This window comes from Pristis pectinata, chromosome 11 (genome assembly GCF_009764475.1).
Source record: "Pristis pectinata isolate sPriPec2 chromosome 11, sPriPec2.1.pri, whole genome shotgun sequence".
NCBI lineage: Eukaryota > Metazoa > Chordata > Chondrichthyes > Rhinopristiformes > Pristidae > Pristis > Pristis pectinata.
In genome coordinates this window covers 31,089,146-31,105,331 of record NC_067415.1, presented here as the reverse complement: position 1 = coordinate 31,105,331, position 16,186 = coordinate 31,089,146, and the positions used below count along the sequence as shown (strand labels likewise).

The window sequence follows — 16,186 nt, the reverse complement described above, 5'->3', positions numbered from 1 at the left end:
TCTTCATGGTATGATTCATCAACATTTCCTGCTTTTGCTGAGAGCGTACAGGAAGAACAGTTCAGAAGTTTCACAACAGTGAACAGTGGTTGCAAACTTCAAGACAAAGATTGGTGAAATGCCCACAAACATTCATTTATTGGAGGGAAATATGCAAATGGAAGGAACAACATAATGAGGCAGTAAAACTAAAGGAGAGTGCAAGAGCAATGCATATTCATAATCGTTGAAAGTGGCAGACAAATTGACTCAAATAGGACTGTAGATACTCATCTTTGTAAAGAAGTGTTATCTTGAATATGCACTGCTCTATTAAATTGCAACACTTGTGGGTGAAGAGACGGACACCGAAACCAAGATAAATATCACACATGTTGCTGGAAATCCCAAGGGGATCAGACAGCATCTGTGAAGACAGAAAAACTGAACTGCTGTTACAAATTGGGTTACCATGCATCAGAACTGGTCAATTCTAAACTGAAGATGTTGTTTTTCTGAAATTATTGCATTTAATTTGAGAGTCCAGAGGGCTGTAACATACCTAGACAGAAGATTAGATGCAGTTTCTTATGTTTGTGTTGGACTTCATTGGAACAATGCAAACAGCCAAAGGCAGATCAGGTGTAATGGAATGTAGGGTGATAGGCAACTGGAAACTCAGGATTATCTATGGACTGAATGGATGCATTCGGCCAAGCAGTCATCCAATCTGTGTTTAAGTTCTCCATTGTAGAGGAGATCACATCGTGAACATAAAGCACAATTTACTAAATTGAAAAAGTGCACAAACTGCTGCTTCCGCTAGAAGTCCTTAATTGAAAGACGTGGGGGCTAGGAAAGAAGCAAAGACATGTTTTGCATTTCCTACTGTTCAGGGAAGGTGTAGCAGAAGGGTGGCAGATATTGGAGCAAGTGCTAAAAAGAGAAACGAGATTTTGAAATGCTGTAAGGAGGGATGATGTATATGGTGGTGGCATACTGTTGAAGGTGGCAGAAATTGTAATGATCTATGGAAGGGTGGAATGTGAGGAATGTTATTTTTACTCTTGGTGGATAGGGGATGGAATATGTAAATGAGTCCTGTCAACAGTGGGGTGGGTGGGAAACATAAGAAAAGGAAAGATTCAACTGGAATCCATGTGGAATAAGTAGAGCCATAGATATTCACCCAAGGAAAAACATGTGGCTGTGGAAGCTGGTTTTGACCAACACCTTATCAGAAACAAAGTAGTAAACAGAAATATAGGGTGAATAAAGGCAAGAGAAACAAATGGAAATCCCAGAAGGAGCTTGACTTCTAGGTTAAAGGAAGACATGGTGGATCGTGAAAAGCTTTGATAGAGAGGTCAAGGAAAAACTGCTTTTTTGGTAAGTGAACTGGAAATGAGAAATCCAGTAAAATAATTGGCAAGAAAGGAAATGAAATTATTTTCAGTGTATCTGGGATACGCTACTTGAACGGTTAAAGCACATTCAGTAAGAACTTCGAAAAAGGCAAATGGACATTTCTTGAAGACAACTAATTTGCAAAATTGCTTAGCTTTTAGTCAGCCCCCAAATCAGAGTAATACCAAGCAGGATAGATCAGCAACACTTGAAGGACAAACTGAAAGGGGCTCTCAGAGTGTTTGGATCAGTCAAGTCTAGAGCTGAAAGGGCATAGACTGCAAGTTTATTGCAGTAAGCAAGTACAGCAGAATCACTGTGTGGATACATATGCTATTGTGCTTTTGGATTACCTGGAAAAAGTCTGCAGCATTTTTCTTGAGATATTCTGCTTTTCCTCCCCACATCAAGCTCAAACAACTTTAGATGTAGGAAAATATGCAGCAAGAGGTATAGGACCAGAGCAAAGGTGACTAATGACAGGACCAACCAGTATATTTCCACCTTACCATACATTCTCTCTCTCCCCCCCCCCCCCCACCCACCCCCCACCCCCCCCCCCCCACCCACCCCCCACCCCCCACCCCCACCCTACTGACAACAGCAGGGGCCTAGCTAAAAGGAACTGCAGCAGTCTGGCATCCTTCACTACAAACCTATAGCTGAAAGATGACTAGCCATCATCCATTGTAAATAGGAAAGCTTACCACTTAGTGTAGTTTTGCTGCTGATCACTAAAGTAGATTAGTGCAAGATTTGGCAATTATCCCAGGCAACTAACAACATTTGTATCCAGCAGCACTTATTTCTCAATATTTCTCCCTTCCAAGAATGTAAAAGTATGGCTGCTGTTGGATACGATTAATCCTCCATAAATAGCTCACTCTGCAACCCAGGGTCATAATAGAATACACATTATCAAAAGACCAACAGAAGTACCACAGTACTTCAAAGATCCAGAAAGGTGGACAGGTGTGGAGACCTTCCTACAATTTCTCCCCAAAGTGGTCTGCCATATTGTGTGCAAGCTCGTCAGCAAGAGACACCACAGATGGAGAAGCACAAGGAAACAGCAGTTCCTTGATGAGGGAAACCAGTGTGAAGGAAGAACTACTGCAGCTCATTACAGCAAGAGAGAGGGGAGTTCACTGCACATTCAATTACTGACCAGCTTACTTCTTTGCCCCAAAGTCTTCTCAGCCTCTCTGAACAAACACTGTTGCATTCTTCACCAGCAACTTCATCAGTTTACTGAATATCAAAACTAATTACCTTCAGTATTAGTAATGAACTGACATTGACAAATGATAATTCCTTTGAGTTTATTGCATGGCAACTAATATTTAATACTTTTGAGAAATTTTATGAAATTTATTACCTCAAGATTTGGTGCCCTTGGGGTGCTTGCAAGTAGCAACTTTTGATTGCTCTAGACTATGAAGTTGTAACAGACTGTTTCATCTCAGCTGCACCATTACAGGTTATCAATTTTTCTGATTCAGCAGAAAGCCTGTCAGTTGAAATTTGGAATTTTTGGAACATCAGAATGCAAATTAAAGGCTCTCTTGATCACTAGTTTACCAGTGTAGATCAAATGTTGATAAAGTAGAGCATTTTCTGCTCAAACATTAACTTGTAGAGTGATAATCACAACAGCAGCAAGGATTAGGTGTACTGGGACTAAATAGTTCTGAAGTTTCACTGTATCACATAAACATGCTTTGTATGTGAACATTGCTAAAGTAACACTTGCACAACAGAAAAAAAATTCCACCTTGTTTCTGTTGTTCACCAGCCAGCAATGCCAATCTGGAAAATTCATACTTTTAGTCTTGCCCAGTTTTTTTGTCCATTGTAATGAACTTGATGATTTACCTCCTTTATTTTCTAATGCAAAGATTTCTTGTTAATGCTGTTGTTGTGAAATTGCAAACATGAGGATTTACAACTACAATTGTTTTGCAGTATGCACTTCCAAATTACAAATCTGCATCCAATAACATACAAGCTGAATGTCTGGTAAGTATGCATTGTAGATAATCAGTCAATTTGAACCAGTTAATATTTGGACAGCAGATATAAACACTGGTCAAATTTAAGTATCACTAGTGCTCACTACATTAGTACTTACAGGATGAGAGACAATGCACTGTTTAACATGTTTGAGGCCACTGAATAGTTTTGAAGGTAAAAGACAAGAGGTAGAACTGCTGAGAATCACATCATCATTCATAAGTTCATCCAACTCTTGAAAAACCTTCCTCTTCAGTTCCAAGTTTTCAGGAACACATTCCTGCACAAAAATAAAATATGATAATTACCACTTACTACCGTGCATGCCAAAACTGTGTACCAGAAGGATGTTAAATGTTTGAGGTTTTTTTTAAAACAACTAAAAGCATTAAGAGCAAACAGGAATCTGAGACCATGATAAGCACTTCATTTCTAGGGGATAAAAGGAATAGAGATGTTAATTCACTAACTAAAGAGAGCGTTTTTCAGATGCCTGATAGTAGGCAGCAAGCAAAAGGAACAGTTTGTAGAAGGTTTTACCCAGCTTCTAGGCTCTAAAAGCCAAGAATTACCACCTTGTATAGCTGAGATAGAACACAGGAAGCAGCTATGGTTCACCAGCTAGATCATAAATGAGCTAAGCAGTAGGATCTGTTCTTTCTAGACAAAGAGCAATATTTTGTCAGTAGGTATTCTTAATTTTACATCAAACTATAAATTCCCATCTGTAACACATGCACTAAAACTAGTCATTCTTGTCATCCCTGTGAAAATAAGTACACCGCCTTTCCAATGAACAATGTGTACACTTTGGAGTTCCAGTTGTGGTCAGGTTCTGATGTCACGTAACTATTTGTGAACCAGGAGCAGCAACCACAAACTTCTGTCAACAGAAATGGTTTTCATTTCATTGATAATCAATTGATGTGAATGCCATGGAAGAATTGCACAGGTTTGCAGACAGCTACAATGCTCTCATCTCATTCTATAGCACCACCTTGTATTTCTACAAACCTTAAAACAAATTGGGGTCATCTGTAGTCATCAGTTTTTAAAATCTTCAATGGGATATTGGTAATGGAGTAAAGGAATTGGAATATTATTGTCACATGTACCGAGGTAGAGAGAAAAAACTTCTGCATGCCATCCATACAGATCACTTCATTACAACAGTGCATTGAGGCAGTATAAAGGGAAAACAATAATAGAATGCAGAATAAAGAATACAGAGAAAGTGCAGTGCAGGCAGACAATAAGGTGCAAGGCCATGACGAGGTAGATTGTGAGGTCAAGAGAGTCCATTACGAGGTCAGGGCTCTACCCGAGTGCTTTCAGAGGCTTCTATCTAAAAAGGTCTCAGCTACAGAAATGCTCAAGTCAGGCAGAGTCTGATGATTGTTATGGCTTCTACCTTTGGGACTGGCTTCCAGTATCCCCAGCTCTACACTTCTCTGACAACACTAAGCTAATTGGAACTAAATTCAGCAAGCATAGGAGAACTGTATTAACCTAGGAATTAAAAGTCTTTAAATAAAAGATCTTTTAAAAAATGGTCTATTCATCTACACCTTAATTCAAAAGCCTCTGTATAATCTCTCTTCCAGAAAAAGTATTTACAAGTTTGTTGGTTTTATAACATTCCTAATGCAAGTTGGACAAGTCCAATATTACCTTGTCCCTTTGGCTATTTCTATCACTTGATATACAACTAAATGATACAAAATGACGGGAATGCTCAGATTGGTCAGTTTCCATAATGAGAAAAATGTGGCGACTCACCGTCTAGTCGGGCGAACCGGCTCGGCAGTCGGGTCGCGCGGCGTCGGAGCGACGAGGCCCAAGATGGCGGCGGGCCTTGTCTTTCCGAGCGACGGGGAGAACCCGCGCGCGGGAAAGTCCTGATGACGTAGGACTTACGTCATTGCCGGTTGTTTTGGGCGGGAACATTCTCCCTTAAAGGGCCCGCGCAAGGCGGGAAAATAAACCAGTTCTGTTTGGCAATCCTCCGAGTAGAGTCTTGTTTTATTCCGCGGTAGCAACCGCTACAAAAACATTGTTTTAGATTGACAGCCTTTCAATATTAAAATGAAACATTAATCAATTCTCTGCAAGGTGCTGCCTGACCTATTATTTCCAGCATTGCTTTTAATTTTAGATTTCCTGCATCTACAGTTTCTTTACAAAAAACTTTGATTACATAACCTATTTACCAGCATTATCACCTACCCACCAAGATCTCTCTGGGTCAAGTACACCAACATCTTGTTAGTATGCAAATTCTTCAATTCTCCCTTTAAAATGTATTTTATATTCCTCTGAAATGAACTGCCTGACCAACACAGTTGTTTTCATCTTCTTATACTTTCCCCAATTATCAATATGGTTTGCCAAAATTATAATTTAGCAACTTTAGCTCTTTAAGAATTTGTGGGAACAACACTGAATGGTTTATTGCAAGGTTATCCTAAATTTAACAGAGTCACAGCACAACTTCTATTCCCAACTTTTTCTGTGCATAAGAGAATTTAAGAAATACAAGTTTCCTTCTGCTGAAAAATATACAAATATCATGGAAGGTGCCACTGGAACCTTAAGCCCCAAAACAATTACTGATATGCTGGTTAGATTCCTGAAGCTCCTGTAAAACATTTACATTACACTCCCTTTAATCACTAAATGGATGCTTACAATCATTCCAATCTGGATGATAATCTCCCAGTAGGTTTTTCCTTGTGGCAGTAGTTGTACTGTTTGCCTATAATATAAAAAAAGAGCCTAGTTTCAAAAGCCTCGTGTTTTTCTCTTCCATTAGTTAGATAGCATTGTACCATGCACGATCGCACAGGGATTAGAGCAGAGATTTTAACTTAATAAACACAAAAACTGCTTCTGAAATTCAAGGGCAGAGCAAATAAGTGGGTAGACCTGTGTGACAATGAAGCATAATAAGAGGAGTGTGACTAGTACCAGTGAGGCTGTGAACCATCCTAAGATGCAGAACCTATTTTGTCGTTCTATTCAAGCCAATTAGTTAACTTTGCCTTTTTGCAATAACTTAGAAGCACAAAAGTTAATCATCTTTAACAAGATTTTCAATTCAGAGTATTATTCAAGCCATCTCAGGTGACAAAAACATGTATCTAATAACATTACAGACAGGAAATCTAACCAAGAGCTGAAGTGAGGGGCCATTTTATGCCAGTATTCAAAGAGCAACTACATTGTCAAAAACTGCCATAAAATCTTCAAAATATTTAATGTGGTAGCTATGGACCTTAAACAACACAATTTGCATTAATGCAGCATCTCCTAGCAGGCTATCACTAGACAATTTCAATGAAGGAAGGAGCAAAGAAAACTCAAGTGGATAAGAACTGGATACAGGGCAAGTTAGGAAAAGTTAACAAAAAGATTACAATCAGAGACTTGTACGTGGAAATATGTTTTAGAAGGGAGATGGTCCCAGAAAGAAGGGATTCTCTCTATGGTGCACCTGTAGAACTTTAAAAGTATCCTGATGGGTCGCATCTCAAGTGGAATGGCAACTCCTCTGGACTGACAGAACCTGCAGAGAGCAGTAAATGTTGCCCAGTCCATTGCTTTAGGAAGGCTAACAGTATTGTCAAGGATGCTCACCACCCTGGCCATTCCCTTTTCTTTCTTCTACCTTCTCAGAGAAGATACAGGAGCTTGAAAGCCCGAATGATCACAAGACAAGGGAGCAGGTGTAGGCCATTTGGCCCATCGAGTCTGCTCCAAAGGGGAAAAAGAAAAAAAAAGAGAAATGGGGGGGAGGAAGGAGTCTGCTCCATGAGCAAACAAAAACTATTCTAACCCCAATTTCCAGCCTTATCCCCATATCCCTTGATACCTTGACTGATTAGATATCTATCCATCTCCTCCTTAAATGCCTCCAATGATCTGGCCTCCACTGCTGTACATGGCAAGGAATTCCATAAATCCACTACCCTCTGGCTAAAGTTTCTCCTCATCTGTGTTACGAACCAGCAACAAAAGAAACACACCGAGTCATGATTCAGTGTTAAAAACTACTTTATTATTAACTACTATGATAATAAGAAAAATAAAAGTAAAAATGTTAGAATATTAGAAGTAAAAATGTTAAACCTTGAACATTAACCCCAAAAACTAAACTCGTCGTGTGTGTGTGTCGAAGTCCCAAACTCCAAGTCCAGGAATGGTTCTTAAAGTTCAGTTCAGCAAGCCATAAGGTGAAACATGAGCAAAGGCTTCTTCAGCAACCACCGTTGTCTGAAGATAAGACATAGATGTATAGAACATAGAGAGAGTAATTACAAAATCCAAATGTTCCACGATGGAACCCAAACGACACCTCAGTGTTTACTCGGTAGTGACCTCCTCACCCCCGAAAAGCATCCGAATCGTGGCCGTCCACACAAATACCTGTTTCCTTCTACAGGTCAGCAACAAAGTGAACTCCACCGGATTACTCCCAATTTCCATACGTGGATTGCAGTGACAGACACAGTTATTGTTTCTCATCCATCGATAGAGAAACTAGCAGGCTGGTGTCTCTCTCTGACTTTGACTGCCTTCTTCAACAACGTCATTACGTCCTTTATCTTCTGTTGACGTAAGCATGCCACACACACACACACACACACACACACAACTATGTTCTATCTTAAATGGACATTCACCTAGTCCGTAACATCTGTTTTAAACCTATACCCTCTAATTCTAAGATTGTGCCCTCTGGTCCTGGACTCACCCACCAAGGGAAACAGCTTGGCTACATCTACCCTGTCCAGTCCTTTCAACATTTTAAATGTTTCTATGAGGTCCCCTCTCATTCTTCTGTAATCCAGTGAGTACAGAATGACCAGACTCAAGAATAGCTTCTTACCCATTGCTATCTGACTTGTAAATCAATTGCCTCTTTCACATCCCCTTCCCAGTGCCGCTGCTATCTTCCCAGACTCTTAATTCTACCTCTGGGTTATTCCATTATTGTCACTTTTGCATTTCCTTTTTCACTACTTCACATTGCACTACTACCTTTGTGCCATTGCTGTTTTGCACTCACTGTATGCATTGTATTTATTATTACCATGTATACTGTTTACTCTGCAAGCTTCACAAATAAGGAATTTCATTGTGCCCTGGTGTACATGACAATAAACTAATCTGAGAGGGTAGAAGCAAATTCACAAATGACTAGAGGACTCTTTTCACCACCAGCAAATCATCACCAAAATGCCCTCTCAATTTCAGAACACGCATGCATGCACTGTTGAGTGCTAAACTCAATAAATAGACAAATTTGGAACACAAATCCATTACAGGTGACCCCTGTGTAATGGCTGTTTGGGTAACAGAAATTTGCCGTTAGAGAATTCACAAATTACTACCCAAAAATTAGAGATATGGAATAAAATTTGCTCTTACAGAACTTGTGGAAAAAGAAGTTTTTCCCCCCAGTTTGCTTTTCATGAAACATACACAAATGACAAGGCTTTACGTTATGGTCCATAATCACAATTTTCCATTTGAGGAATGCAACACCTACCCCACCCCCAGTATTGCAGAATCACCTGTAATTAGCCCTGTTGCTAGAACAGGAGGGGGGAAATTTAACCTTGTTATCCCACTCATCTCAGTTAAACCTAAGTACAGACGAATGAAAACATTACTATGGGACATGTATCATAACCTCTGTCCCACAGGAAAACTAGTATAATAGCCTTAGAAATCGTACCAGAGATCTTTCAGAGAAGTGTAACTGAAAAACTCCAAACTCAAAGACAAACCTAAAAAACCCTTAACCCCTGATGTACAATGCAACCTTCTAATTAGAAGTTGATAGAATTTGAAGTTCAAAAAGCAATATTTAAAGTTTTTTTAAAAGAGCAAAAATTGATTACACAAAAAAGGTGAAAGTGACATACAAAGTGTCAGACTTCCAGAATGCTGGCATTTCTTAATTACAACAGATTTACTGCAGCAGGTTCAAGTGAAAACTGTTCCAAGGAATACAATTTTAGCTGTTCTAATGTTCAACCCCAAAATGTGTTTTCTGGTGAATTAAAACAAAAATTCCTGGCAAGTTAATAACCACTCACCACATGATGATGTTCTACTTTTTTTAAAAAAGAAAAAAAAATACAAGCGTGTAAAAATTCCTCCTTGATCCCATGTATCAAACTGTGGAATATTGTAGTGACTTATTCTGCTTCCAAAATTTATTTAGCTTGAAATGGATGAGTATCTACTTCAAGGAAAGATTCTTCACCTTGGCATTCCTCATTCCTTTTCTGTAGTGTATTGCAACCTACAATTTATTCATCCATTTGTAGTTGTAGTTAAATGCCCATTTATAAAAGTGATATTTTCTACTACTTAATGACAAGAGCAAACTGGAGCTTCATAGTGTTACTGCTTGTTGTCATGAATGGTCATATCAAAACAAGTATCAAGAATGAAAAATTGCATTTTATATGTGGCAAAAACATGAAGTAGTAAAAGTTTGCTTGAGATTAGTCAGCTAATCAGTAACAAAATTAAAACCCTCACTTGATCAAACCCTTCTTGATTACTACTTAGTTTGCCAAGCATCAGAAGTTTAGTTTATTAAAAATACTTTGACAGCAATACAAGCCAAGACACTGGTCAGCAATTAAATAGCAGCTGTTTAATGGGAAAACTTCTGGCAGCAAATATGAAGTTTGACACTGGTACTCCTTAAGAAAAGTTTTACTTAAGATATGTTGCAATGTTCAGCTTCCAGAACAGTGTCAGATGAATTACATTCACAATTCCCTGTTCACTACTTTGAATTGCTTCAAAAAAAACCAACAGATTTGTTAGGCGTACCTACTCTTATAAATCCATGCTAGCTCTCTAATCTGTCCAAATTGAGCTTCATTGTGGAAAAAAAGCCAAAATTCACCGTTACATTCTCTCCTCCCCCACCCATTTTCATAAATAACAGATTGAATTGAGCAATTTTCAAATGCAAAAAAACAGTTCAAGTCAAGGGAACTGCAGAAAGTAATATGGAGCATGTCTGCAATATTCTCCCTACTCCCTTTAAAACACCAAGACAGAAAACTCCCGATTCTGGGGATTTGCCAATTTTTATTGCCATTATTTTCAATATCATTCATAGTGCTTTATTTTGGTTCATCTCTACACTGGCTTCAATATTAATTTCCTCAGCAAATCAGACGTGCCTACCCTAACCCTTCCTCAATTGTTGGAAAATACCAAAGGAATTGTTCAAGTCCTTTTTACTGTTTTCATTTACACCGTCACATTCAGTTTAGTTACAACATTCCTGACCATCTTCCTTCAAATAATTTTAAAACTGGTGTTGATATTAAAAACCTTCAAGTTTTCCTTCATTCTCCTCGTTTTAAAAATAAATCAGTACTTTTATCAGCTCTTGCATAAATCTGGCAATTGGGGGAACCCTGAGAAGTCGCAAGGCTGATGAGAAGTCAGGGGAAAACAAGCCAATGAGAGCAAGGTTAGTAGTCAGGATAGCCAGGAGTACAGCAAGAGAAGACCGCTGGTTTAGAACATAGAACAGTACAGCACAATACAGGCCCTTCAGCCCATAATATTGTACTGACCTTTAAACCTCACCTAAGACCATCTAACCCCTTCCTCCCACATATCCCTCTATTTCAACTTCCTCCATATGCCTATCTAGTAATTTCTTGAATTTGACCAACGTACCTGCCTCCACCACTGCCCCAGGCAGTGCATTTCATGTCCCAACCACTCTCTGGGTAAAAAACCTCCCTCTGATATCTCCCTTGAACTTCCCACCCATTACTTTAAAGCCGTGACCTCTTCTATGGAGCATTGGTGCCCTGGGTAAGAGGCGCTGGCTGTCCACTGTATCTACTCTTAATATTTTGTACAGTTCTATCATGTCTCCTCTCATCCTCTTTCTCTCCAAAGAGTGAAGCCCTAGCTCCCTTAGTCTCGCCTCATAATGCATACTCTCTAAACCAGGCAGCATCCTGTTCAATCTCCTCTGCACCCTTTCCAATGCTTCCATATCCTTCCTATAATGAGGCAACCAGAACTAGACACAGTATTCTAAGTGTGGTCTAACCAGAATTTTATAGAGCTGCATCATTACCCTGTGGCTCTTAAACTCGATCCCTCGACTTATGAGCTTATAAGCTTTCTTATCTACCCTATTCACCTGTGAAGCAACTTTCAGGGATCTGGGGATACGGACCCCCAGATCCCTCTGCTCCTCCACACTACCCAGAATCCTGCCATTAAATTTGTACTCCGCCTTGCAGTTCAATCCAGAAGTGTGAGGTGGTACACTTTGGAAGGACAAACTCCATCTGCCACTTCTCAGCCCAGCTCTGCATCTTATCAATGCCCCTCTGCAATCTTCGACAATCCTCTACACTATCCACACCACCAAACTTGCCAACCCACCCACTTACCCCCTCATCCAAGTCATTAATAAAAATCATAAAAAGTAGAAGTCCCAGAACCAAACCTTGTAGGACATCGCTAGTCGCAGCCCTCCAATCTGAATGCACTCCCTCCACCACAACCCTCTGCTTTCTACAGGCAAGCCAATTCTGAATCCACATGGCCAAGCTTCCCTGGATCCCATGCCCTCTGACCTTCTGAAGAAGCCTACCATGTGGAACCTCGTCAAATGCCTTACTAAAATCCACGTAGACCACATCTACTGCACTGCCCTCAAATCTGTCTGGTCACCTCCTCAAAGAACACTATCAGGCTTGTGAGACATGATCTGCCCTTCACAAAGCCATCCTGGCTGCCCTGATCAGACCATGATTCTCCAAATGCCCATAGATCCTATCTCTAAGAATCCTTTCCAACAGCTTGCCCACTACAGACATAAGGCTCACTGGTCTATAATTCCCTGGACGTTCCCTACTACTTTTTTTGAATAAGGGGACAACATTTGCCACCCTCCAATCCTCCAGTACCATTCCCGTGGATGATGAGGACTCAAAAATCCTAGCCAAAGGCTCAGCAATCTCCTCCCTCGCCTCACGGAGCAGCCAGGGGAGTATTCCATCAGGCCCCGGGGACTTATCTGTCCTAATGTTTTCTAACAGCTCCAACACATACTCTCTTGATAGCAACGTGCTCTAGAACATTAACCTTACCAACACTGTCCTCAGCATCATCAAGGCTCCTCTCCTTGGTGAATACTGAAGAGAAGTATTCATTGAGGACCTCAGCCACTTCCACAGCTTCCAGGCACATCTTCCCACCTTCATCCCTATTCAGTCCTACCTTTACTCCAGTCATCTTTCTGCTCTTCACACAAGTGAAAAATAGTTGGGGTTTTCCTTAACCCTACTCACCAAGGCCTTTTCATGTCCCCTTCTTGCTCTCCTCAGCCCCTTAAGTTCCTTCCTTGCTACCCTATATTCCTCAAGAGCCCTATCTGATCCTTGCTGCCTAAACCTTATGTATGCTGCCTTCTTCCTCCTAACTAGATGTTCCACCTCTCTTGTCAACCATGGTTCCTTCACCTTGCCATTCTTTCTTTGCCTCACCAGGACAAATTTATCCCTAACATCCTGCAAGAGATCCCTGAACAACAACCACATCTCCATAGTACATTTCCCTTCAAAAATGTCATCCCAATTCACACCCACAAGTTCTAGCCTTAAAGCCTCATAATTTGTCCTTCTTCAATTAAATATTTTCCTGTCCCCTTTGCTCCTATCCTTGTCAATGACAATGCTAAAGGTTAGGGAGCAGTGGTTACTGTCCCCCAAATGCTCACCCACTGAGGGATTGGTAACCCGACCTGGTTCACTACCTAATACTAGATCTAATATGGCATTCCCTCTAGTCGGCCTGTCAACATACTGTGACAGGAATCAGTCCTGGACACACTTTTCAAACTCTGCCCCATCTAAACCTTTGGTACTAAGCAGGTGCCAACCAATATTTGGGAAGTTGAAGTCTCCCATGATTAAAAACCCTGTTATTTTTGCACCTTTCCAAAATCTGCCCACCGATCTGCTCCTCAGTATCCTTGCTGCTACCAGGGGGCCTACAGAATACTCCCAGTAGAGTAACTGCTCCTTTCTTGTTCCTAACTTCCACTCATACTGACTCTAGCGAGGATCCTGCGACATTATCCACCCTTTCTGCAGCTGTAATAGTATCCCTGACCAGTAACACCACCCCTCCTCTTCTTATTCCCCCCCTCCCTATCCCCTTTAACACAAATCCGGGAATATTCAGTATCCATTCCTGCCCTGGTGACAGCCAAGTCTCTGCAAAAGCCACAAAATCTTAGTTCCATGTATTTATCCAAGCTCTCAGTTCATCACCCTTATTCCTGATGCTTCTTGCATTTAAGTAAATGCACTTTAACCTGTCCACCTTACTACTTTTATACCCTATACTCTGCTTCTCCTTCCTCAAAGCCTCTATGTTAGATCTGGCTTTACTCCATGCACTTCTTCCACTGACCTATCCCTCCAGTTCCCATCCCCCTTGCAAACTAGTTTAAACCATCCCAAACCACACTAGCAAACCTGCCCGCAAGGATATTGGTCCCCCTTGAGTTCAGGTGTAACCCATCCGATCAGTACAGGTCCCACCTTCCCCAGAGGAGATCCCAATGATCCAGAAATCTAAAACCTTGCCCTCGCACCAACTCCCCTGCCACGCATTCATCTGCCATCTCCTCCTATTCTTACCCTCACTATCACATGGCACTGGCAGCAATCCTGAAATTGCTACTCTTGGGCTCCTGTTCTTCAGCCTTCTGCCTAGCTCCCTAAACTCACTTTTCAAGACCTCATCACTCTTTCTACCTATGTTGTTGGTACCAACATGTACAATGACTTCTGGCTACTTTCCCTCCCGCACAAGAATGCTCTGGCCCTGATCAGAGACATCCTGGACCCTGGCACTTGGGGGGCAACATACCATCTGAGATTCTCGCACATGTCCACAGAACCTCCTGTCTGTTCTCCTGACCATTGAGTTCCCTATCACTACTGCCCTCCTCTTCTCCTCCTGAGCAGCAGGACCAGTCCCAGTGCCAGAGACCTGACTGCTGCCGCTTGATCCCTGTAGGTCATCCCCATCAACAGCATCCAAAGCAGAATACCTGTTTTTGAGGGGAACAGCCTCCGGGGTCCTCTGCTCTGTCTGCCTGTTCCCTTTCTTTCTCTCCCCTGACAGTCACCCACCTATCTGCCTCCTGGACCCTAGAAGTACCTGCTTTAAGGGTGGTGACTGCCTCCTGATGCACAGCATCTACACAACTCTCTCCCTGCCTGATACTTTGCAGTGTTCGAAACTGTGACTCCAGCTCATCAATTCTGAGCCGAAGTTCCTCTAGCCTCAAGCACTTACTGCAGATGTGATCACCGTGTACCACAGCAGGGTCCACTAGCTCCCACATGCGACTGCAGCACATCGTTTTGCCCTCCATCTGAACTATTTATTTTCTTACCTAGCTGTAGTCTACTTAAAAGTTATAACAATAACAGTAAATCTTACCTTTACTTACCAGCTGCTCACCAATGTCATTGTAGATGGTCTCTACCTCTTGATGCCGAAGCCTGTTGTGCCAAAGCCACTCACTCTGACTCTGTCCACTCCGACAGTGGCCGCCCCACTACACACGACCTCCTTTTTATTGGCCCTTCTAAATTAGCCTGGACCTGTGAGGGACCCGCTGCTCCTTGGTCTCTCAGCTCCTGATTCACTCCTAAGTAAATGCTGAAGCCTGTTGTGCCAAAGCCACTCACTCCCTGTCCACTCCGATAATGGCTGCTCCGCTTGACCAGCACTTAAACTGCATTTATTTCAATGCAAGAGGCTTAATGGACAAGGTGGATGATCTCAGGGTATGGATTGGCTCTAGGGACTGGGATATTATTGCCATAAAGGAAAAACATGGCTGAGAGAAAGGCAGGACTGGCAGCTGAACGTTCCAGGATACAGATGCTACAGGCGTGACAGAAGTACAGGTAAGAGCGGAGAGGGAATTGCCTTTTTGTTGAGGGAGGGCATAACAACAGTGCTTAGAGGATATTCCTGGGGAATCATCCAGCAAGACCACTTAGAAACAATAGGATGGTCACTTTGATAGGACTGTTTTATAGCACCCCACCCTCCCCCCCCAGCAGTCAACAGAAATCAGAGCAGATGTGTAGACAGATTGCAGATAGTTGCAAGACTAACTATTAGTTAGTGGGAGATTTTAACTTCCCCTAACATTGACTGGGGCACACAGCACAAAGGGTTTAGACAGGGTAGAATTTGTTAAATATGTCCAAGAAAGTTTCCTTAATCAATATATAGAGGGCCCTACTAGAGTGGGCATAACACTGGACATCCTCTTAGGGATGGAGGTAGGGCAAGTGACAGTTGGGGAGCACTTTGGGTCCAGTGACCATAATTCTATTAGCTTTAAAGTGGTTATGGAGAAAGATAGGACAGGTCCATAGGTTAAGGTCCTAAACTGGGTAGGGCCAACTTTGGAGGCATTAGGCAGGATCTTGCCAAGGTCCTTTGGGGAGACTGTTTGCTGGTAAAGAGATGACTGGTAAGTGAGAGGCTTTTAGAAGTGTGATATCAAGAGTCCAGGGGCAGCATGTTCCTGCTAAGGTGGAAGGCAAGGCTGGCAAGTTCATATAATATTCATCGCAAAGCAACCCATTCATTACTACACCATTTTCGTAAACATTTGCTTCCTCCATAACAACAAACTGCGTCCATGGTGTTCACCATCTACAAAATGCACTGTAGCAACTCA

General features: G+C 41.6%; 1 protein-coding gene across 1 annotated transcript in view; it reads right to left on the bottom strand.

Moving 5' to 3' along the window:
• cryl1 (crystallin, lambda 1) overlaps positions 1-16,186 on the bottom strand; it is a 50,194-nt gene that overhangs the window by 21,696 nt on the left and 12,312 nt on the right. Inside the window, exon 4 of the mRNA XM_052025569.1 lies at positions 3,518-3,679. Coding sequence (XP_051881529.1) covers positions 3,518-3,679 — 162 coding nt within the window. The remainder of the gene's footprint in view (positions 1-3,517; positions 3,680-16,186) is intronic.